Below are 24,186 nucleotides of genomic sequence, written 5' to 3'. Positions count from 1 at the left end.
AATTTAAAGAAAAACCATAAAGAAGGGCCTGGGAGCATAACCAGACTGAAAAGGAAAGAAGCAACTGGGGAAAACAGAAGCAAGGACTAAACTATGGATGAGTAACAGGTTTTCTGCGAGAATAACCAGGTCTTAAATTAATTTCCTATTGCAGATCTTAACCCTCAATTTCTCTTCTTAAGGAAGGTAGCATGCACTACTTAGTAATACCAAGCTCAAAATGGTAACTGCTTGCTAGATTTTCCTGAACCCTTTACTCCATTATTTCATCTACCCTACTCAGACTCGTTGATTTCATATTCACATTTCAATCCCAAAGTAACAGCCAAAGTTATTTAAAAAGAAAAGTCTGTTTCTCTTGTATCATGTCAATGTCAGGAAGACAAGTCTCCCGTACAATACAGAGATACAAGGTCCTGTTACCTTTACTATCATTCCAGCAGAACACCTGTCACCTCAGCAGAAGTAATAATGGGATCCTGGTATCCTCATTACCCAATAAAAGGGCAACACTTTGACAAGCTACATTACTTGTCACTGGACTTAGGAGATGCTAAACAACAGCGTCCATCAGCAAAAGAACAATGACATCAAATAATAATAGGACTCCTTGTCAAATGTAGAACTCTCCCCTTATCCACAAGAGAGATGTTCCACAACCCCGGGATGCCTGAAACCACAGATAGTACTGAGCCCTATACTATTTTTTCCTACACATATATACCTATGATAAAGCTTAAGTTATAAATTAGGTGCAATAAGAAATTAACAGCAATAACTAAAAATAAAATAGAACAGTTACAATAATATACTGTAATATAAGTTACGTGAATGTGGTCTCTCTCTCAAAATTTTATTGCACTATCCTCACTCAATTCTTGCAATGATAGGAGATAAAATGCCTCTGTGATGAGATGAAGTGAGGTGAGTGACACAGGCACTGTGACGTAACATTAGGCTACTACTGACCTTCTGACACCACGTCAGAAGGAGTATCATCTGCTTCCGGACTGCAGAAGACCACAGGTAAGTGAAACCTCAGAAAGCGAAACCAAGGATAAGGGAGGAGTACTGTATACCCTGGAATTCATGATGAAAGATGTGGCTGGAAACTTTTACAGTCCTATCAGCACATACCAGGGTCAGTTTCAGAGACAGAAAATATCTATATTAGCAGCTCAAACTGACAAAACCAATTATTAGTAGTATTCTGAATTTATTTATTTATTTTACTTACTTTACTTATCTATCTATCTATCTATCTATCTATCTATCTATCTATCTATCTATCTACTTATAAAAGGTCCTGGCTGCCCTCAAGTACCAGAGCCTGGGTCCAGCCAGACCACTGTGGTTATTTTGTTTTTTAAATGTTTATTTATTTATTTTGAGAAGAGGGAGGGTGGGAGGGAGAGAAAGGGGGAGAGAGAGGGAGTGAGAGAGGGCGAGAGAGTGGGGGGAGAGAGAATCTCAGACAGACTCTGTGCTGTCAGTGTAGAGCCCGATGTGGGGCTCCAATTATCTCAAGAATGGTGAGATCATGACCTGAGCTGAAACCAAGAGTTGGGACACTCAACCAACAGAGCCACGCAGGTGCTCCAGGATTCTAAATTTAAAATTAAAAACCCTCAGTTAACTTTGTGCACTACACGACAAAAGCCATAAAAATACTTTCCTTCCCCACTTTGTAAGCCAATAAATGATTCCTTTAATAAGCAGAAGGGACACAAATTAAACAACCTGCAATCTTTAACTGGCAGCTTCAGTATGAAATAATACTAGTAGGAATGTTAAACTACTTACTCATACAGAGTTGAACATTTTTGTTTTGGGTTAATGTCCCACAGCTTCTTATTACGGACAACATATTCACTGCTGTGCTGTTCATAGATAGCTTCAAATTCTTCTACATCTTGCCGAAGGTGGTCAGGTACCACAAATGGGCCTGCAGAATTTGGATTGCGTCTGCTGATTAAAAAAAGAAATTTTTTTTGTGAGTCCTAAACTTTGAGATGACCCAGAATATTTAAATTAAAACAAAGATAGTAACATACGACTCAGCCTTACAATGCAAAAAAACACTACCAGATAATTAAATGCAGAAAAGTTACCCGTGTGTGTGTGTGTGTGTGTGTGCGTGTGCGTGTGTAGACATTTATAAACCGTGTGTGTGTGTGTGTGTGTGTGTGTGTGTGTGTATACATTTATAAACCTCCAAGGAAGCACTTTTAACTAACTACTTACTCTTGATCCCAAGAACAAATTTTTTGAAACTCCTGGTTTTAAAAGTATCAATGTTATATTAATTGTAACTTGTTAAAAGATTTTGTTATAACTGCTATAAATTTAAGCTAAAGTGAGACTGGAACCAGTAAAACACTTAACAAAAAGATTCTTTTGCTAAAGTGTACGATTTTGCATTCTAAAAAGATGTAGCAGTTTGTGAGTTCTAAAACAAGACTACCAGGTTTAATCCTGGCTCACACATGTACAAGCTTCAGGTTCTTAGGCACTCAACTACACTGTGCATGAATCCCCTTATCTGTAAAATGTACATGATAACAGTACTTATCTCCCAGGGTGAAGAGTATATTCAATGAATTTGTATGTGTAAAGCCCTGAGAACAGTACCTGGTACATAAGTTCTGTCTAAGTATGGACTATTACTATTTGAACTTAAAATAATTCCTCCATTTAAAGAATCCATGAAAATGTGCAAAAGCAGCTCTTATGACAACTCCTTTAAGAAATGTGGGGGCGCCTGGGTGGCTCAGTCGGTTGAGCGTCTTGACTTCAGCTCGGGTCACGATCTCACAGTCTGTGAGTTCGAGCCCCGCGCTGACGGCTCAGAGCCTGGAGCCTGTTTCAGATTCTGTGTCTCCCTCTCTCTCTGACCCTCCCCCATTCATGCTCTGTCTCTCTCTGTCTCAAAAATAAATAAACATTAAAAAAAAAAAATTAAAAAAAAAAAAAAGAAATGTGAAAAAAAAATGGGTTTCTGGTTCATGAAAGAATATGACAAAAAGGTCATTGCTACTCACTACTTTTACTTTTTCTTATGTCTACTTGTTTTCTGAAAACTCAGTTTCAACAACTAGATGCCACTGAAAATCATTCACATCTAAGATTGAACATCTAAAACACCTTCCTCTCTATTATAGCAAATATGCTAGTAATTATCAGTAGGAAATTCTCTTCACTGAACATTTTAAAGACTATTTCCTAAATCTTTCCCATAGTATCTTGCATATAGTAAGTTCCCAAACTTATCTAATGAATGTCATTAGCCCAATGATTTTAATGTTGTTTGCAGGAATTCTTAATGCTGACAAGCCATATTATAAAATCAACCAAGATGGATCACACTAGGCTGTCATAACAGATGCACATATTTAGATAGTGAAGTTAGAGAAATAAAACACAAGTTTAAATTATGTTAAATTAATACCACTTGCTAAGTTAATACACTTGAGTTAAAATTTGAAGCACACATTTTCAATTTTACTTACTTGTGGTCTTCACCTGAAGTGATAGTCTCATTATTTGGGGTTACTGAAGATGTTCCAGACCCCACTAACATAGGCTAGTTTAAAACACACAAAAATGAAAACAATTTTCTACCTTAAAATTCCATGGAAAAAAAATTAGCATTAAAACAAATGAATGCTTATATAAATATGCATGCAAATTGCCAATATGTAAGACTCATCTAAATTTCCTTGTGAACAGGAACACATAGTAATAAAGTTTCAACACCCATAAATAGGCCCAACTTAACATTCAGGTAGCTTCCAATGCTCAAAAAAACCTCAAATGTCAAAGATAAAAAGCCAAGTTTTAGCAGAACTTACAAAGAGCTGCTCTAATCCTCCTCTAGTATCTATCTGTTCACTGTCTCAACTCCTGCCCTCCTGAGCTCCCACATACATGACAGCCATGAAGAACCCCCCAGAAGATAAATAATGCCCTATATGGCTCATGGGCTTGAAGCAAATCTTTAAATCCTAAAAAAAGTCTTTCTCTATAAAGTACTTCAAAATATCCCCAAGAACTTGTTAATTCTAATTTATAAATTCAATTAACTATTTTAGACAAGAATTAATACCAAAATACTCCATACCTTTGAATCTTTTGGCTTCTTTTTCTTGCCTTTATTTTTTATCTTGGCAGAATTAAACTGGAAAAATGGGGGAAAAAAACAATGAACACTCAAATAACAGCATGATGAAGCTCTGTATAAAGTATATACTGGTTTTAGCCACAAATTGAATATACACAAAATGCTGAACAAAAATAACACTTCATATGTTAGCCCTAGTGTTATGATTTATAATAGAAAATAAGAGAAAGCCTAATAATGACTGTTATAACTAAAATTGCTTCCAAAAATTTTTTAATGTTTTATTTCTCAGAGAGAGTGTGTGTGTGTGTGCACATGCAAAGGAGGGGCAGAGAGAGAGGGAGAGACAGAATCCCAAGCAGGCTCTGCACTGTCAGCCCAAAGCCCGATGCAGAGCTTGATCTCATGAACTGTGAGATCATAACCTGGGATGAAATTAAGAGTCGGATGCTTAACCGACTGAACCACCTCTTGGTCCAACATTTTAATAAGGTGTATGTTATTTCAAGTAATTAATCAGTCTTTTAGAGTAATTCCGATTATATGCTACCACCATTTCAATGACATTCCTTTTCTTTTCTTTTCTTTTTTAATGTTTTATTATTTATTTTTGAGACAGAGAGAGACAGAGCATGAACGGGGGAGGGTCAGAGAGAGGGAGACACAGAATCTGAAACAGGCTCCAGGCTCTGAGCTGTCAGCACAGAGCCTGACACGGGGCTCGAACTCACGGACCGTGAGATCATGACCTGAGCCGAAGTCGGCCGCTTAACCGACTGAGCCACCCAGGCGCCCCAACATTCCTTTTCTTAAGGTAAACTGGACACTCTACGCCTGGCCAACTCTGAGGCACAGTGGACTTAGAAGACGTTTAACTTCCCACTGGGTGTGTTAGTTGTGTTTCCATACTTAGCTGGGCAGTATTTCACAGGCAGATTAAGAAAAGTTTCAAGTACAGATGACCTGATCCTAAAAATCAGTAAATATGCATCTTTCTGTTTGAAAACTGCCACAACCTACTAAGAAAAACAACTCTGGAATTATTTTAACTTAACTTAGTTTAGAGCCATTCAAAACAAAGTCTCTTTGTTTTCCTTACAGAACAAAACATTAGAATTTTAATCATTACAGATAACTTTTCATTTTTAGGCAGGAGATGACTCAACTCCTTCCCTATTTCTGAGACTAACAATTATTAGTTGCGAAACTTTATGGACATTGTCTAATTTAAGCCTCTTGAATTTGCTGATTGCTGATTGTCACTCTAATTCCAAGAGGAAGACTGGCATCAACATTCTATAAATGAGTATATGTTAGCCAGAAATCCTCCATGTTTGGTTCTAGAATGCCACCTGTGATGTAAATAAACACTGGCCTGGGTACTCCTCTCTTCCTTTGGCTAACACAAATTAACACGTTGAAAGCAATCAAATAACCTACCGGCACATCACCACTGTCTTGTTTCCTTAATACAGTACAGCGGCTGTCTGTAGGAAAATACCAATAATTTGTGAGAAAATGAAATTTTTACACTGACAGCACACTAAAGCCTTAAAGAAAATCACTGCAGACACTACTATCATCAACTATATTTTGCTCCTTATTTTGCTTTGACACAAGTTTAGTTTAGAAACCAAGAGCAAATGGCCAATTAAATGGGAACCAACTACAAAGAATCACAAAATGTCAATCTAGTTCAGCATAATTTGAGTGCCTTCTAGATATCAAACTCCATGCTAGGTGCTGTGAATACAAAGATGCAGAGAATAATCCCTGTCATAGATATGCTTGTATTCTAAGCTTATGTTGTACAAATACACAAGCAAGCAAATACGGGCAACCCAGAGTGCCAAGTGCCCCAATAAATACAATGGAAACAAAGCTGATGGAATAATACAGTTTTCAAGGATAAAGGCCCAATGACAGGCCAGGGAGGGCTCAGAGAGGGATGCAATATCAAAATGAGACTTGAAATAAACAAGCAAAGGGGCAGGACGTAGCTGGAGCAAATGCAGGAGCAAAGACATGAGGCAGGAAAAGTACGAGGAGGGTTTGTACACCTTCAAGAAGTGGAGTGTATGTACACAGGGCACATGGGGAGAGTGATGATAAATCACACAGATGATGTGAATTTAATGTGTAGGCAAAACTAAGCAAGTGTTTAACAGAATTGCTACAGTTGTATGAAAGAGATGTTCCAGAAGAGTCACTAGTGGCAATATAAGAGGAAGATCTGTAGTGGGAAGATCTAAAGAACAGACACCAGTTTGGAGGCTACCAGCATGGTCTAATCATGGAACGCTTATTAAGGTTCTGACCTAGGGAAGTGGAGATGGACAGGAGAGGAGAGATCAAAGATAAAGCTTACTGGAACGGGTGACAGACTAGATATGGGGTAATAGGGAAAAGGAAGAATCAAGACTTTTTTCAGGGTTTCCTGCGTAGATACAAGATATACAACAATGTTACTGAGATAAATTTAGGAAAAACAGGTCTCTGGGGATACAGTAAGTGGGTTCAGGCACACTGCTCTTAAGGGACCTTTTAGTTGTCTACAAAGAACTACCAACAGTAAAACAGTATGCAGAGTTCAGGAGACAGGCTGAAACTCTGAATTAGTGATAGGATTGGATGTTTTTATGTACAAGATCAGTGGATTCTGAAAAGTTTTAAGAAATATAATCATCCCTTTAAATGAAAAGAGACAAAATTGAAAATGTCTGGAGTAAGGGTGAGAAGCACAGCTCTTGGAGAGAAAATCTGTTGGGATGGCTAGTCATTTGGTTGGTGGCTTCTGACTCTATGACTAAAAGCAGAGGAATAGTCATAGCATATCTGGGGTACAGAACACAAGAATCAGAAAAAATGCACACAAAGAAAGAATTGTGTCCTTTTTAGTTATTTTGTTGTGTGATCCAAACATGCATCGGGTTTTGTAAGCTCAGTCCCCAGACAGTATTTTACTACCAGCAGCAGCAAACTGACGGCAATAAATTCAGGCTATCAAGAAGCACGTCACCTCCAGCCATGAAGCTGTGTCCTGGAAAAATAAGCCATCTCTATTTGAATGTGCTCCTTCCTAAGACCCAGAACAAAAGCAAGCTTTTCAGTTCCTTATACGTATGAAATTTGTAATGTGTGATACTTCTGTACAAGGCTGGACTTTTTAATGCGCTCTTTAAAACAAAGCATGAAATTTTAGGTCTAACTGCTGACAACATGTAAAGCAAATACTAAGGAATGCTGAGGGATTGGGGTGGGGTGGGAGATTATCATAAGACATACATGTAGTACCAAAGATAAGTTAAAATTAATATAGAATCTAAGAATATTAGAATTTTGAAGCAAAATGGGACCACACAGATGAATGGCTCTAAGTCCTATCACTTCAATGATGAAGAAACTAAGATCCAAGGGAAACTAAGGAATTAACTACTAGTCCTCCTATTCTACCAAACTGGACTCCATGCCACTACCCAAACAGATGACCTGACTCCCTCCTCAACCCCATGTCTCTAATCCCAGGTGTCAACTTGGGAGGTGTCCAACTACCTCCCCGTTCACAGCTTGGACTCCAGTGCTGCACCAAGGGTTCGCCCTCCCCAGGAAGAGCACAAGGGCTTGATCCTCCATTTGAACCCCCAGCACTCTTTCTGATCCTCTCTTATTGAGCTTACGGCCATATTATAGTTATTTGTATATTCATCTTACTCCCTTTTCGACAACATAAGGTCTTGAGGGCAGGGACTAGTATAAACATTTCTGAGTTCCTGGTTAACACCCAGCTCAGGCAGGGGCCTTGAAGAAGTAGTAAAAACAAAGTTTTTAATGAACTGAATTAGAGAAGAAGCTGGGCCATAACCTACTTTTCCTAACTCCCAATTCTAAGTTCTTCCCACTACAACAGATGTGCTATTTATAGATTCTGCAAACATCACCTCCTCTGCAGGGCAATATTTTCTTGAATGTTAAACATCAAACCATTTACTAATAAATTCTGTCCACTTAATATGCAACCTTTGCCCTGATACTGTTAAAGTACCTAAAATGAGAACAGTATGGTACGTAGTCAGTATAATATACCCATCTGAGTATCTCTATAACACTTGGCTCAACAGAGTAAAAAGATTCTATGACAAAAAAAAAAAAAATCATTATTCTTAATCACTAATTTGCCCACATAAGCTGGCTGTACCATAATTCTCACTATTTTTTTAAGTATTAAATAAGCTAGGTCCTTCGGAGATATTTTTCCTCCTTAGATATAACATAAATTAAAACTCAGTCTACATACCCATTATATCAAAGAATTCATCTAAAGCATTATGCAACGCTGGGAACTTGTCTCTGTGTTCTTCTAGCAGCCATATTAAACATCGTGCTTCCTTCAATGATGTTGGCTCACAGAAATAATCCAGTTGCTTTCCTTCTATAGAGGCTAGTTTATGACCATATTTCTCATTCCAGAGAAAAGTCATGATGCTAAAATCAAGCTCCTTAAGAGATGCTCCATAACGAGAAAAAAAAGGTCCCGTGGCATCTAAACCTGTAATAAAAACAAAACCCAAATCAGAAAAAGGGAAAATCATTTACAGTAAAATCACACTCAGTCTTACTGAAAGCAGTTCAATTATAATTTGCTTACATTTTCAGTGAAAAATACATATTTGAACATAAACTTGTTCAAGCTATTTTGCATTTTAGAATATGACTTAACACTGATAGGCTAATGACAATCATTCTTCTCTATTAGTTGAATAAGATGGACCAAAAGCTTCTCACAAAATAGCTCGTATATTAAAAGTTTATAAAGTTATTTTTACTAGACTTAGGCAATGAAAGCAGGTATTAAATTCCTTTAAAAATATAACAACTTTTTCACTAATTCAAAATGATGTTCATCCTAATTAGTGCAAGCTAGCAAGATTTTACAGTGCTTTTCTACATATCTTTCACAGGAACAAAAAATCAGTAATATGCAAAAGCTTCCCAAATGCCTTTAAAACAGGACATGGGTAACCACCCCCACCCAATCCCTCCATCAATGGCTCCTTACCCTCCTCCAAAATCAGGATAGTCACTATTCCCACTGTTACTCCACTTGCTACCCAATCAGAGAAAGAAGTAGCTGCAAACTCGTACTGCTACTGAGGGAGGGGCGGTGAGCCCTGACCCTACCAACAGCCACCAAAAGGCAAAGGTTGGCTCTGTTCTGTCTTCCCACTTGCCTCTGATACAGCATGATCACCTCGTGTTGGCCATGGTTTATCAGTCAGCAAATGAAGCAGACTGCTGAGTCAAAATTACCTTGGATGGCGGTTTCTTCCAGATGAAATAGTTACCTTGCAGTGGTCATGATGCATGAAAAATGTGCTCACTGAAGGGAAGGCAAGAGATGGCTTCTAGTATTAAAATGTTAACCTCTTCCCACACCCTGCATGTGACCTGACCTCTCATGTTAAATATGCACATGATGTGACTCCACAGTATAGACTTTTGTTGAGAAGTAAAATTCCAAGAATTGGAAATTACTTGCCTTAAATATATATGAGTTTTACATCAGGATTATAGTACAGCCTTACTTTAATTAACATGCCTGAAGTAATTTAAATAGAAACAATTTTAAATACTATGCATATATACTTATTAAAATGATACTTTAATCTACAGAATAAATGTGAATTATATCAAAAGGCCACATTAACATTTCCATCAGTGAACTATAAGGCTCAAATGTTCTAGTTTACCCAAAGCAACAATGGCAGGCACTCTTGCCCAGGTAAACATAACCAGAAAGCCTACTTCTCCTGAGCCTATCTTCCAAAGCAGATTAAAGTGAGAATAACATTGTAATTTATTATTTGATTGTTAGTAGATGCTAATGACAACCTGATCACTTAAGAGTGATTTTCTGGGACCAGAAACCCATGCAGACCTATGCTCAAAGTAGCAACACTTAGCTATCAACTATGTTGAGCTTGCTTCTATCCTACTTTGTTTCCACTGACAGAAATTTATCAATACACTCCCCAAACTCTAGAATTCTAACAGCTCCCTGTCCCTAAAAACTCCAGCAGATCCGTGTGACTTGCAGAGGCCTGGCAGGCTCACTCTTTGGACTGCCCTGCTATGGCTCCTACTGGCCTTGTATCCAACTGCTGCCAACAGAGTCATCTACCATTTGAGGCCAGTTGCCATCACGGTCACCAAGGTAAACAGTGCCCTGGTAGGTACCCAGAAAACTCTCAATCTAGTGTTAGACAACAACTCTATCTGCAGCTGCTTTCTGAGGTCCCCGCATGGCCTTGGGCTGCTTGGGGGGAGGAGAGGGTCTTCCTCAACCAAATTAGGAAAATCAGGAACAGTAGTAGCAGAGTTTTATAATCCTATGATTCAACCTCAGAGAATTTTTCTCATGATCTTTAGATACGGATTGCCCTCTGTGATCCTAAGCAATTAGTTCCATCCATTCTTTCCTCTAAGTTTTCTAAGGAATCTGTCTACAGAACTGCACGGTCCCAGAGGGCACTCGGACAGCTGCCTGGGGGTGGGGGTGGGGGTGCTATTTACCCATGACTGTGCCTACTATTCACGTAGTTTACACATTTACAAATAGTAGCAAAATATAGGACTGGATTTTCTAAGTGACTGAACTTTCTTGTGTTTACACCTTTTGAAAAGGTAACTTATCTATAACCGTAATCTATCTATAAAATAACCTAAATTGTGAATTGGGAGGAAACAGTACTTTTAACCAGACAAATTTGTGGTCCTACATTTAAAAAAATCATATATGATGACAGAAAAAAAGAGGGTTCAGAGGCAGATATATCCAGCCTTCCTACTAATAAACAGCAGCCCTCGAGTTCAGTGGCATTACCAAAGCTGTTCAGTTTCTGGATCCAGGCAGCTAATTTGGGCTCCACTTCTTTAAGCTCGCTCAAAACATGCAGAAATATCCTGGTCTTTACTCTATTCTTCTCTTGAATCAAGTGACGAATGACATAGTCCACCGCTTCATTTAGAAAATTTCTGCTAGAAAAACAGGTTGTGTAGTCTTCTGTGCTTAAAACCTTCCAAGAAAGCAATTCTTTGAGAAGCTTGGAAGTGTTCAGAATACCAGATTTTATCTTGTCGGCATACTGCTTTATGCACTGCAGAATTCTGTCATCAAGGAACTGGCAACTCTGAACACTGTCTACAGTTTCTAAGGATAAAGAAAAGTGGTCAGTTAAAGTAAGCAACGGGGCCAATTTGCAAAGACATAAACTGAGAAAGAAATAATATAACATTACATAATAACGTAAAGTACGGTTCAGAGGGATTCTTAATGTTTTAAATAAACTCAAGAAATTTGGAAAATAATTGCTTAGCAATATGTTTGAAAACACAGTCACATTAAACCAAACACATCAGAAGTTAAGTACTCCTTCACTCTGTACCACTCATGTAACATCGAAAAACTCAGTTCCTCCAAAATAGGGTTACTTTCCTCAACAATCCTAACCCAGCCTCATCAACATTTACATTCAATAACTATGTTTAATCACTAAGAATGCAAAGAGTGTTTTCTGGAGTTGAAGGGATCATTTATTCAGTTGAATTCAATTAATATTTGGTAGTTACTATTAGGTTTTTCATCTTATTATTGGATCCTAAATCACAGGATCCCATGGAGCTGTTGATTCCAAGCTGGAAAATTTCTCAGAAAATTTCTCAGAAGTTCATGTTCCCAACCCAGGCATCTCCCTTACAGAGGGCCATTTAGCCCCTTGAAGCATGCAAAATTAAAACACATTCACCAAAGACTTTTACAGTAGAAAAGATAATTTTGATTGGTGAAACATTAATGGAATACTAAATAAAACATAAAAACAAGAGGAAATATTTCATTTTGGGAACAGCCATCACAGTAGAAAACAAGAAAGATTAACTTCCTTCAGCTGAAAACTGAAAGTAGTCCTGGGATGTAATGTACAGCATGGTGATTACAGTTAATAAGACTGGATTGCACATTTGAAAGTAGCTACTAGAAGAGTGGATCTTGAAAGTTCTAGTCATGAGAAAAAAATGTCTGTAACTATGTATGGTGATGGAAGTTAATAGGTCTATGGTGATCATTTTGCAATATATACAAATATGCCATATATACATCCTGTTGTACACCTAAATACACCTAATACAATGTACACCTAATACAATGTTACATTATCTATTCCTCAATTAAAAAAAAAAACCTTAATTAAGAAAAAAAACTTGGTGCCTGGGTGGCTCAGTTGGTTAAGCTTCAGACTCTTGGTTTCGGCTCTGGTCATAATCTCACAGTTTTATGAGCTCAAGTCCCACATTGGGTTCTGCGCTGACAGCACAGAGCCTGCTTGGGATTCTTCTTGTCTCCCTCCCTCTCTGTCCCACCCCCACTCGCATTGTCTCTGTCTCTCTCAAAAATAAATAAATCAACTTAAAAAAAAAGTGTTTAAAAAGAAAAAAGTCTGAAAGTAAATATACTCACAGGAACAGTATAACAACTGAGACATTCCCATGTACATCAGGGAATAATGACAAGATGAACGTAAAACAGAAGGCTGGGTTAGGTTATCTCTATCGATCTTTTATGAACGGTTTCTTTATTTGAACTCAACATTATTTCACATTCAACTAATTCCACATTCAGCTAATTCACATTCAACATTCACATATATCTGCACAGTGGGGTTCAGAGCATTGCTAAACACAGAATATGCATGTCAGCTATTATTTCCACCGTCACTTTGGAGATGAGGACATGGACACAGATTCTGCCCCATGTTAGTGTACCGCTATCCCTGCGTACTAGGATTTTGAATCCCTATGTACTGCTTCCAAATTCAGTGCTCTTTACACCAACTTCTCCCCATCTAGAGCAACACAAGAAAGTGACGGTATTAACATACTAACTGAACTCTTAATTTCAATTCGGTAGCAACACAATGCCCAGTAAGACGGACATATTAAGCAAGAATATATTATTCTCATCATGCCTTGGACTTCAGCATACCTTTCTGCTCTTCAGTTTTGGGCAGATTACTTTCCCTTAAGTCCTCTTCCATCCTTTCTTGTGCTAATTTTTTTGCTTCTTTTTTTTGGAGCTTTCTCTTCAATTTTTTGTCTTCTTTCAGTCTTAGCTTCTCTAGGCTGATAAGCATTTACAGTTAGTGGTAATCCACCTTTGTTATAAACTCAATTAACTATTTCCTTTGCCTATTACAGAAACCATTCTCCAAGCAGTAAGTTAGAATTTGCCCTTTGAATTTAGAACTTGGCCTGCATCTTCTGTTCAATACCAAAAACTGTTGACACATGTTCAGTTAAAATTAGGGTACTTGTGTCACGAAAACAAGAATTCAATGACTGAGTGATTTATAATTAAGGCTGGCATGTATAGGTTATACAAATGTTATTGCCATGTATATAAGTTACTGCTTAGGGTAAACAGAAATAGTAAAAATTACTCGGTAAGAGAATGCATATGTACATTCATTTCAAAGAAAGATTCCACAGTAAAATATTATTTTCACATCCTAATATTAGCCCACAACATTGGAATTTGGTTGATATGGTTTACAAAGAATTCTCTTCAACAAATATTTCTGTTCATCTTTACTTTTGCTTTTTCTTGGTCACAAACGATGAAAAAAATCACTCCTTAGAATGGAAAACAAGAAGCAGGACCAAAAAGAAAAAGAAAAAGCATTGGAATTATTTGATCTAAACAACATATATATAGAGAAGTGAATAATTCTGACAGTATATTGAGTTTTTTCGGGTGAGAAATAGTCATTGGTTCAAAAATATTTGCTGAAGAGAGATAAAAAAAGAAAAATGCTTTTGGAATTAAAGTTTAAACAACTGAGAGCTAAGTGTATAATTTTTATCTAAATGCCAAATCTACTAATCAAACGTCATTTCACAGCATCAAATGTCATAATTTTACTTAAAATTCAAATAATGTTTCTTACTCAAGCTTTTGATATTTAACCATTCTAGGCTAGTTCTCTTTTCAAGTTTTAAATATCCACAAAATTCATTTAAACACCACTTACTTGGGTGTGTGTACACAGCCAATTTAAAACACAGCGTAATTCAGAAATCTGCATTTAACAGAATTACATTCTAATAGACATCATTAAACTACCAATTGATTGTTAAAAATCTTACCTAGAACATTTCTGTTTCAGAATAGGTCTTGGAGGAACCTTTTCTTTTATGACCTTGTGTTCAAACTTTAAATAAAACAAAGACATCCAAAATTTGTCTCATACTCCCATGACATAAAGCACAAAACCACAAGCAACAAGCATTTCAGAAGCACCCGCAATGTTCAATTTGATAGAGAACAGTGGTGATGCTCTGACCCAGACAAAAGCCCAGAAAATTTTAGCAAAACAATTTACTGAAAAGAGGAACAAAAGAGTAGACACACCTTAGGAAGCTTAAAAAAAATTAAGAGTGAGCAGATCAAATAAACTACAAATACCATTAGAACAACCCATAACCCTCCATATTGTGAAGTGAAAGGTAATCCTTCCAAACTCTTCCCCCTCCCTAAGAACCCCACCCTCGTTAATACCCAAAAGTTTACCGAGGATTAAGGAAACAAGATTATCAAAGAGTTCAAACTGTAAAACTGAAATGTCAAAAGTCTCCTCTTTTAGGAAATTAAAGAACGTGAGAATCCTTCATTGCAAAGGTATATTCTCACATCCTAAAATTTCCTATATTTTCTTAAATTAAATAACTTTTTTTTCCTGGAAAACACAAGACTGTACAACTTCTACAAACTTAAATCATATTTTAAAAGGTGGAAATGTTTTGATTAACAATTTGGTAATATTTTCCCTTTATTAGATACTTACTTCACATTTAACTTGACCACCACTGCTGAAAATGATAATCTTAGAAATGATTCCTTCACAGTCAGGGGTAAGACAAATTCCTTGCAGAAAATCCTATTCGATTAAAAAAACAAGTGCTGTATCTCTGCATAAATCTATAGATGCATACCATTTTAATCATCAGAAATAGTCAAGATACATCAGAAACTTCCTTTAGGGAGGCACTGAAAGCCCCTGCCCATTGTCTTCCAACTTTCGGAGCCTCCCTTATAGAAGGAATATACTTCCAGCTGTAGGGCTGACCACATGACTTGCTTTGGTCAATGCAAGATGAGCTGACATAACGTACACTACGTCCACGAGAAAGCTTTAAGAAACACCAAATGGACTAGCTATTCCTCTTCACCCTCTGCCACAAGAACACGTTCCAGTCACTCTTCAACCTCATCTCAGAAACAATACAGCTACGTAGACTGGAGATGCTACAGCCCAACCCTGGCAACAGTTTGCACAACTTTAGGACAATCAATGTCAGCAAGAAATGAACTCTTCTTATTGTAAATTACGAGATATTTGCATTGTGTATTACTTTAATCCATCCTAGTGAAAGAGGACTAATTGACAGAGTGTATTTCAACCCACAGGCATGGTTAAGACCACTAAGGGAGCATTGTGTAACTAGAGAAACTCAATTAATGTAAGACACAGCAAAAGTGATTCAACGCCAACAGTTATTTGTTCATATCATTGTATCGTTACTTAACTATGTGAAACTGCATAAAATGTGAGCATGTATTTCTACCAAACTTGAATAATTCCTCTTGCTAAGAAGACACCGCACAAGCACCTTACTCTTTTCCCCAACAAGAACAGGGGATTACATGAGGCTAAGCAGTGTAGAAAATGTTTTTTTTTTTAAGTCAATAGTTTATACGAATCAGAAACAAATTCTATGAATGCAAATTAGATTACAAAACTGTGCCTTCTTTCAAAGTACACCTAGCTAATGGTAATTAACATTATAACCTTGCTAATTAAGAAAAAACACAAAAAGAAGTGGGAGTACCAAATTTAAGTTGATTGCTTAGTACAAATTATCTCATTACATTTTGGTAGAAAATAAAAAATCTGAAACCCCAATTCTACATCAGAATGTTAACATTAGACATTTAAATTTTTATTTTTAACCATAACATTCCCAATGTAAAAACTGGTTAAACAGTTTATTAAAGGTCTCTATGGTTATTGCCTTTATACCAGTATAAAGTAACAACAAAAACTGATTTTCTACTTATCATTCAAATAATAATTTAAAACTTTTAGTTATGTTTAGAATGCACAGAAAGGGGTTGCCTGGATGGCTCAGTCAGTTAGGTGCCCGACTTCGGCTCAGGTCATGATCTCACGGCTCTTGAGTTCAAGCCCTGCAATGGGCTCTATGCTCACAGCTCAGAGCCCCGAGCCTGCTTCGGATTCTGTCTCTCTTTATCTCTGTCCCTCTCCCCCTCGCACGCACGCATGCTCTCTCTCTCAAAAATAAATATTTTAAGAAATTTAAAAAAACAACAACACAGAAAGGAATTTATATTCACTTAAAGCTTTTTCTGAATATTCTCAGGGGAAAAAAATCAACATACAATAGACATACTAAAAGTTCCAAGCTATTTTGTGAACTTACCTTGTCAATTTTATCATTAAAAGTTGTTGTTTTCAATTTCTTCCAACAGTTCATGTGAAATTCTATTTTACAGTACTGGCAGCAGCTGATTCGTATAAAACCCTATGGGTTTAAAACAATTTTTAATATACATTTTAAAGATGTCTACACACACACACACACTCTCCCTCACAATCACAACACACATATTAAGATAAAAGAGAGAGCTGTCTGCATTCACCTGGCAAACATAACTAGACATCACATTCTCTCCTAGGGAAGTACAATCTTTTTATACCCCAAAATGCCTAGTGCTAGAGACAGAGAACTTGACTGACATATTCATTTCCATAGCATATAGCTGCATTATTCTTTATAATACCAAATATTGTATAAACAGTATTCACCTGATCTACTAACCAGGAACAGTGGGCAGCTACTGTCTTGAATAAAGTAAGGCCAAGTAACCTTAAGATCTGGTTTCAGATTTAGGTCTCTAGGAGTGAATTCAGTGGTCACAATGGCCCTTAGATTCTTAGGCTCAAATTTTGTAAGAAATTAGAATTGCAACAAATCAGAGGTAACAACGTCCTTTTCTTTCCAGTGTTCCTAAAGAACATAAACAGTGGCTAGAAAGCTGAAATAGACTTAGCTAGCCTGCCTTCTCAGGTCACTCCCTGCCCTCAGAGTTTCTTTAGTGACTGGCTCTGGGTCCCTATGTGAGATGATATAGACCGAAGAAGTCCAGGGGATGGGGTAAAGACAAGAGACAAGACATAAAACTACTGGCAAGCCAGAGAACTTAGGTACCTCCAATTACAGAATCTGTTTTGAATCCATTTTAAGGCATAATTCTGCAAGTTACTGTCCTACCGTATGTTCATTATGTACCTTAAAGTCTGGATCAGTTATATATATCTGGATTTTAGAATATCCACGGCACTTCTGATAGCAACAAATGGCATCTGGCACTGGAGGGAACCTGCATTCTTCAATAAACTTCTCTAACAGCATCTAAAACAAAAATAAACAAAAATAATATTATAACAACACTATATATTATATTATATTATATATATTTTTTATTATAACAACACAATATATTATAACAACACTAATTTCTCAGTCCTTATGATTTCAATAACCTCTTGCCATCAAAACATTTTCAGCATAGGAATGACTAAATGTTTTTTAGCAAAGAATAAACTACATATAACTTTTAAAGTTTCTCCTTTCAGAAGGAGGCTGAGACATACCCAGAGATAGAGTCAGAAAAAAAAAAAAAAAAAAGACTGAACAAAAGTTTCAGAATTTCAATGTCAGAATCAAAATCTTATCCTGTGTTATTATCATCAAGGCTCGTTTTACAAGGTTAGCTCTTCAAGTGTCCTTTAGGCATTCAGAGGGGGTCAGAGGAGGCAGAGTAACCCTGAGGAATCTCCCCTGCTCCTCCTTGCCAGAGGCACATCACCTGGGATCCTATCACCCTCAAGCCTCTTGTGCATTCCCTGGAGAATTACCCCACTGCCACTGACGCCCCCAAGAGACCTGGGCCATGCTTCCAGTGTTGGCTTTCTGTTATCAATAGCTCCTCTGTCTCCATCCCAATTTACTACAAAGAGAACATTCGATGATTTTTTTTTTCAACAGTTTCGTTGAGATATAATTCACATAGCATACAATCCACACGTTTAAAATGTATATGGCTCAGTGGCTTTCAGTATGTCCACAGGGTTGCACAACCACTGCCTCAGTCTAAAGTTAGAATGGATTTATCACCCAACCAAAAACCCCATCCCTCTCCATTTCCCCCTACTCCCCCAGCCCCTGGAACTACTGATCTACTTGCTGTCTCTAAATATAGATTTGCCTATTCTGGAAATTTTAGATGAATAGAATCCTAAAATATGCAATCTTTTGTGTCTGGCTTCCTTTACTTAGCATGTTTTCAAGGTTCATCCATGCGGTAGTACTTATCAGTACTTCATTACTCCTTATGGTCAAATAATACTCAATTTTATGGGAGGACCACTATACAATTTTATGAATGGTTTATGAATGGTTTGGTTTAACTATTATTCATCAGTTGATGGACACGAGCTATTTCCACGTTCTCACTATTATGAATAATATTGCTAATAAACATTTATGTACACATTTTTGTGAGAATATATGATTTCCTTTCTCTGTATATCCCCAGAAGTGAAACTACTGGGTCATGTGGTTACTCTATCTTCAACCTACTGAGAAGCTGCCAGAGCATTTTACGTGTCTCCCAGCAACGTATGGGGGTTCTGATTTCTCCACATCTTATAAACACTTGTCTTCCTTCTTGAATACAGCCATCCTAGTGTGTGAAGTACTATCTCACTATGGTTTTAATTTGCATTTCCCAGATTGCTAATGGTGTTGAACATGTCTCACATGCTTACTGGCTACCTGTAGAAATGTTTGGCAGATAGAGGTATTCAGATCCTTTGGCTACTTTTTATTATTTTTTTAAATTCCAGTATAATGGCTACTTTTAATTGGACTGTCTTTTTATTATTGAGTTGTAAGAGTTGACCCCTGTGCTTTTAAAAGCTTCAGCCAAAAGCCAAGTTCTGTACACACACCAAGTTCTCCACAAGTAAAGGCCTATTCTAGTCAATCCACATGTAACTTAGTCTTTTCAGAAGTAGCAAAGCATTCCATGCCTCTGGATAGGAGACTAAATTTATTTTCTAAGTCCTCAAGTACCATCTTAACAACTATAGTCACCACGATGAAACCATGATGCCATACCTTTCTCTAAGTATAACCAGTGAGTCATACTCCCTAATAACGCATGATCTCAGGGCACCTGGGTGGCTCAGCTGGTTAAGCATCTGATTCTTGGTTTCAGCTCAGGTCATGATCTCATGGCTTTGTGGGTTCCAGCCCCACACAGCCCAGAGCCTATTTGGGACTATATCTCTCTTCCTCTCACTCTGCCCCTCCCCCACTCACATGGTCTCTGTCTCTCTCAAAATAAGTAACTTAAAAAAAAATAATAATGCATACTCTCAAGTCAGAATGCCGAGATTCAAGTCCCAGCTCCACCATTTCCTAGCTGTTTAACCTGGAGATCATCATTTAACCTCCCTAACTTAATCTACAGTAAAATAAGAATATTCCTAGTACTCATCTTGCAGGGTTGCTGTACAGATTAAAGGTATGATAAATGCAAGTTGTGTGACCGGCACATACGAAACAGTTAACAGATGTTAGTGATTCTCACTAGTCTTTAAAGGGGAAATACATGTGGGGATGCTGAGGACAGGGTGTCCCTACCTTTTTGTCTCCTGATACCTGGGTCAGTCAGTGCAAATTAGTTTTTGCAGTTAGAAGCTCTTTAGAGTTAGTTAGAAGTTCTCGGCAAAAATCAATGGTTACCTTTATTTTCCCTGGCTGAGTCTCTTCAATAATCACATTACTTGTGGGCCAAGTTAACACTCCAGGAAGGCGACAAATCAAGGTTCTTGCTTTCTCAAAATGATTAAGAGCTTCTAGAAATCTAAAGTCAGAATTATGAAGAAAGAAGATATTAAAGCTGTGATAAGAATTTTCATTCCCCACAATAAAAGTCACAGAGATTTCAAGTTTACTAAGAATACATCTGATAAATCACTGTAGAGAAATATTCAATACAACCTATATTTTCTTTAAAAAACACAGGCATGTTGAATCACTATTATTGTACACCTGAAACTAATATAATACTATAGGTTAACTAACTGGAATTAAAATAAAAACTTTTTAAAAAAGCATTATCATTGCTTACTATAAAAGTAATATAAATTAAAACACAAATCTGCCTGGACACTGGCTTTATTGTGGTAGGTGCACACTAGTCCTTTTAAAGTTGTAATTTATTATTTAAAGTTTCCAACAATTAGGAGTGCCTGGGTGGCTCAGTCGGTTAAGTGTCCAACTTTAGCTCAGGTCATGATCGCACAGTTCTTGAGTTCAAGCACCGTGCTGGGCTCTGTGCTGACAGCTCAGAGTCTGGAGCCTGCTTTGGATTCTGTGTCTCCCTCTTTCTCTCTCTCTCTCAAAAATGAATAAGCATTAAAAAAAATTTTTTTTTAAGTTTCCAACAATTAAAACAGAAAACTGAACAATTTGGTTGTTCCATTTTTATTTGTTTTATTTACTAATAAGTTAGGTTCCTGTAGAGAAATGGCAACCCTTCATTTAAATTAATCATACTTTTTTTTTTTTTTAACTCTATTAGGACATCTATAGTAAAAATCGCTCTTCTGAAAAAATTCTAAAGAGACTGTGTATGCTAGACATCTTCAACCATAAAGCAGTATTTTAAAAGAACAAATGTGTATGTAAACTTTTAACTATATGAAATGTTTTAGTTATGGTTTATGTTTTTAAAAAATGTCAATCGATTTCCATAGTCCATTCAGCAAAAGAATACTAAAATATTGGATTATAAAGTTAACCAAGTCTTTATAATTCTCTTGAGACTAGAGAAGAAAGTTTTCCTGCTTTCTCAAATCTTGAAATGATTGCCCAATTTAAGAACCTTTTTTTTGCCTATGGGGAAGAAAAATTCACCTGCAGAAAATTCACCATCCACCGTAAGACAGTTCACAGAACTTTTACCAGAAACTGCATATCACAACAGCAAACAACCAGCATATTAGACATTGAACCCCACACCAGATTATTTTGAAATCAAAATGTAAATGATTTTCAAAATAGCAAAGACTTTATCATTTATCATAATTCCCATGATATTACACATTACGATCTATTCCTAGATCTTGTGAATAACTGCATATGACCACTGCATTAAAAAGGGTATATCCTAAAGGCACCTGGGTGGCTCAGTTGGCTAAGTGTCTGACTCTTGATTTTGGCTTCAGGTTCTGATCTCACGGTTTGTGAGATCTAGACCCGTGTCAGGCTCTATGCTGCCAGCACAGAGCCTGCTAGGGATTTCTCTCTCCCTCTCTCTGCCCCTCCCCTGCTCATGTTCTCTCTCTCAAAAAAAAAAAAAAAAAAAAAAACTAAATAAACAAACTTAAAAAATAAAAATAAAAAGGGTATATCCTAAACAATTTATGCTAAACTTTGAAATTAACTTCACTTGCTATTACTACACAGATGATTGCTAAACCCTCACTTCCCCTCCCTCTACCTGATTCTTAATATAAATCGGCCTGGTCACAGGAACTTAACTTTGGGAAGTTAAAGAACTTTCTTTAATCTTTAAAAATATATAAAAGAAGTCCTAAGCACACTCCCAGAGTGGGCTTCCAAGAGTACCAAAGGCCTGATAAAATTTCCCCTAAAAAGACAGATTAAAATTTAAGAATTAAAAGCTATGAATGATATCCAATTAGTCAACAATTATTTCTTCATAAAGTAATCTAACATACCTACGATTATATTGAGTGCAAGTGTAGAACAGGAGATTTTGGGTTTTCTTTTTGTTACTGTTATTTTACAGTTAATTATACTGCTTTATTGTGCCAAAAATATGGAACACTTCACAAATTTGTGTGCATCCTTGTGCAGGGGCCACGCTAATCTTCTCTGTATCATTCCAATTTTAGTCTATGTGCTGTGCAAGCAAGTACTGAACAGAGAGCTTTTTTAAAGCCCAATGCATAATCCTGTTCCCAAAGGGTCATATGGCAATTTGGGAAGATAAGATATGAAACATTTGGAGAACAACTACATATTAAACTTTGAGTATGGATTCCAACTATAAGGACAGCTGGGTGGCTCAGTTGGTTGAGCGTCCAAAGACTTGGTTCCAGTTCAGGTCATGATCTCACAGTTTGTGGGTTCGAGTCCCCAGTCAGGCTCTGAGCTGACAGCATGGAGCCTGCTTGGGATACTCTCTCTCCCTCTCTCTCCCACTCATACTCTATCTCTCTCAAAATAAATAAACTTAAAACAAAAAAATGATTCCAACTATAGAGTAAGTTCAGAGAACAAATTTTTATTTCTAACTCATGATGTCTTTGAACAGATGTATATCTCATATTAAAACCATATTTATACGGGTTTTTGGTGGAAATAGGTATTTTGGTAACCAAAAAATCATATAATCAGACTTATATAGCATTAACTTATATCAATTCAGTCACCATTTGTAAGTGACATATACTAACAGAAAAAATACACAATCTTTTGTGTCACATTACCTTATTCCAAACGTTCTTATAAGATTCAAAAAAAGGAAGCATTAGATGCTGAACTGACTGGTCATACTCAATTAATAATTAATATTGATATAGAAATGCTGCTCCTCCAAGCAAACACAATTATGATAGTATGCCACAGAGAAAATAACAATGTAATTCCAGAAAAGGGACAACCACCACCTTAGACTTCAAATGAGTTATCCACCCTGAGCATAAAAAAGTACAATTCCTACTAACCTGTTCTTTTTCAAATATACTTTTCCAATTCCACAGTAGGCCAAGCAATCAAGTCCCTCATTGGGATAGTGTTCAATCATCCTCTTAAACTGGTTTTCAGCTTCAGATAATTCCTTCAGTAGCAATAAAAATAATGATCATTTAACACTACAAAAGAAAGACTAGAACAGACTTTATCTGAAGGTTGGTTCTTCTTGTGTAGTATTACAAACTGTATATCCAAAAATTTCTATGGCAAAATCACGCCTTCGGCATTTTATTTTCTTAGCAAACATATAAATTTTGATCATAGGATACTCAGAGACACAACCAAAGTGATCCAGCTTCAGAATGAAACATGGGTGCAGGACACATCAGACAACCAACCAAACGAGCATTTACTAACACACACACAGAGGGCCCAGTATGTGCTGGCTAAAACTAAAAGGTATGAATTCATGGTATAAAGACTGACTAGATGCAAACACACCATGACCTATCTCCTAGTAAGTGCTGCTCCGTTGGCACTCCAATGATGTTACCACAATGTTTTGTGGCATAAGAAAGATAAATACTCAGTCTTAAAAATAGCAAAAGCTTTACAGAACTTAGAGTACATTCTTCTGAAAATTCCCAACAATGGAAAACTTCTATGCTTTGAATTTTGTTTTTGAAAAAATCCAAAAGACACTTAGCTCAAGGCAGTCCTGGTAACCCCATTGTGGGTGAAAAAGGAAATGTCACTACAAAATGGGATTTCATTAAAGCTTTGAGGCCAGTTCCAAAGGAGGCATTCCAAAAATGTTTTAAGCAAGAGCTCTCCTGGAGTAAATACGCTGCTTACTTCTGGGGCTACCCCGAGTGATGATATTCTTTTAAATGTCCAAGTTCTACCATGTCTGGTTTGTTTTTTTAAATCAGTCTCATTAATTCAAAGTAAATCACAAATGTAGTGAACTATTTCTTCAATTTTGATAAAGCAAAACATGGTTAAGATATTATCACTCTACCAAGAATAGAAGAACTGAGATCATAAAGTCCTATCTCCAACAATCTATTAGAAAATAGAATTAGACAGGCCTTAATAGAAGATATTCATCTGTCACATCAAGAACAAGGAAAGAAGGC

At 36.8% G+C, this 24,186-nt stretch overlaps 1 protein-coding gene and 1 non-coding gene across 11 annotated transcripts in view; both read right to left on the bottom strand.

Moving 5' to 3' along the window:
- The window catches only part of TTC3 (tetratricopeptide repeat domain 3), a 130,154-nt gene that overhangs the window by 43,633 nt on the left and 62,335 nt on the right, over nt 1–24,186 (bottom strand). For 9 of the 10 annotated variants that reach the window (XM_058731974.1, XM_058731972.1, XM_058731968.1 and 6 more), the window contains 13 exons: nt 23,080–23,192; nt 20,066–20,186; nt 17,543–17,665; nt 16,673–16,774; nt 15,016–15,108; nt 14,318–14,382; nt 13,158–13,294; nt 11,001–11,327; nt 8,415–8,666; nt 5,561–5,607; nt 4,121–4,177; nt 3,510–3,583; nt 1,804–1,968 (listed from right to left, as the gene is read on the bottom strand). In XM_058731974.1, the coding sequence (XP_058587957.1) occupies nt 1,804–1,968; nt 3,510–3,583; nt 4,121–4,177; nt 5,561–5,607; nt 8,415–8,666; nt 11,001–11,327; nt 13,158–13,294; nt 14,318–14,382; nt 15,016–15,108; nt 16,673–16,774; nt 17,543–17,665; nt 20,066–20,186; nt 23,080–23,192 (1,676 nt within the window). The remainder of the gene's footprint in view (nt 1–1,803; nt 1,969–3,509; nt 3,584–4,120; nt 4,178–5,560; nt 5,608–8,414; nt 8,667–11,000; nt 11,328–13,157; nt 13,295–14,317; nt 14,383–15,015; nt 15,109–16,672; nt 16,775–17,542; nt 17,666–20,065; nt 20,187–23,079; nt 23,193–24,186) is intronic. The other variant, XM_058731970.1, reaches the window with a different exon arrangement.
- LOC131513241 (U6 spliceosomal RNA) lies at nt 22,164–22,269 on the bottom strand. Its single transcript, XR_009262473.1, has one exon. It is a non-coding gene; the product is annotated as a U6 spliceosomal RNA (small nuclear RNA).

The sequence above is a fragment of the Neofelis nebulosa genome, chromosome 5, assembly GCF_028018385.1.
Source record: "Neofelis nebulosa isolate mNeoNeb1 chromosome 5, mNeoNeb1.pri, whole genome shotgun sequence".
Lineage (NCBI taxonomy): Eukaryota > Metazoa > Chordata > Mammalia > Carnivora > Felidae > Neofelis > Neofelis nebulosa.
Note: the sequence above shows the minus strand (reverse complement) of the source record. Positions and strands in the feature narration are given on the sequence as shown.